Below are 1084 nucleotides of genomic sequence, written 5' to 3' on the forward strand. Positions count from 1 at the left end.
GGGGCCGGGAGACGGGGACACCCCTGGGGTAGGGAGCGGGACAAGGGACGGGGACGGGGGTAGGGGACAAGTGACCGGGGGCAGGGACGGGGCCAGCCCGGGGTCACCCGGGGCCGGGTGTAAAACTGACACCGCGGAGCAGAAATGTCAGGGCAGGCCCCGGGAGCTCTTCGCGCCCTCCCCGCAGGACATGGAAGGGGGCGCAGGGAATGGCATGGCGTGGCACGGCGTGGCACAGCCGGTGGGGACAGGGGACAGCCATGACCCCATCCCCGCCACTGCCAACCTCCACGAGCGGTGGCACAAATGTGTCACCCTCCCCCGTGTCCCCAGTGGGAGCCCGCCCTGCGGCGTGTGATCGGGGACCTCAGGGTGGCAACAGTCTCCCGGCAACCGCCCGGTGCTGCTCCCGACGGTGTCCCCAGAGTCCCCGGGTGGGGACATCCCTGGGCTCTGCCAAGCATCCTGTCCCCTCGTGTCCTCCCGTGTCCCCAGGCTGTCCCTGTGCTCCCAGGACCGGGATGCGGATCCCCGGCTGCCTCTGTGTCCCCTCCTGTCCCCTCGCTGTCCCGGGAGCCGCTGTCTGTGCCGAGGCTGTTCCACTCCCTCTCCCTCTCTAGCCCTGTGTCCCCAGGCCCAGGACACGAATCCATGTCCCCCCTGTCCCCCGTGTCCCCTCGCCCGAGCTCTACCCCTTGCCCGGCGTGTCTGCCTGCCCGGGTTGTTCGCTTGCCCGAGATGTCCCCTTTTCCAGGATGTCCCTTTTCCCAGGATGTCCTTTTCCCGGGATGTCCCCTTTCCCGGGAAGTCCTCCGTTCCAGGGGAGTCCCTCTGCCCGGCACGTTCTCCTTTCCAGGGAAGGCTCTCTGCCCGTGGTGTCCCCTTGCCCGGGATTATCCCGTTGCCGCGGTATCCTCTTTCCCGCGACGTTCCCCTTCCCAGGCATGTCCCTCTGCCCGGGATGTCCCTTTGCCCGGGGTGTCACCTTTCCCGGGATATTCCCCTGCCCGGAATGTCCCCCTGCGCAGCGTGTCCCCTCTCCACGGCTGTCCCCCTGCCTGTGTGACACCGCCGCGGGTCCCTG

At 68.8% G+C, this 1084-nt stretch overlaps 1 protein-coding gene across 1 annotated transcript in view; it reads left to right on the forward strand.

The window, feature by feature from the left end:
• The first annotated feature begins 214 nt into the window (after positions 1 to 214).
• The window catches only part of LOC102039437 (serine/threonine-protein phosphatase PP1-alpha catalytic subunit), a 3583-nt gene continuing 2713 nt past the window's right edge, over positions 215 to 1084 (forward strand). The window contains exon 1 of the mRNA XM_031061529.1: positions 215 to 332. Coding sequence (XP_030917389.1) covers positions 215 to 332 — 118 coding nt within the window. The remainder of the gene's footprint in view (positions 333 to 1084) is intronic.

Source organism: Geospiza fortis, unplaced genomic scaffold (genome assembly GCF_000277835.1).
Source record: "Geospiza fortis unplaced genomic scaffold, GeoFor_1.0 scaffold450, whole genome shotgun sequence".
NCBI lineage: Eukaryota > Metazoa > Chordata > Aves > Passeriformes > Thraupidae > Geospiza > Geospiza fortis.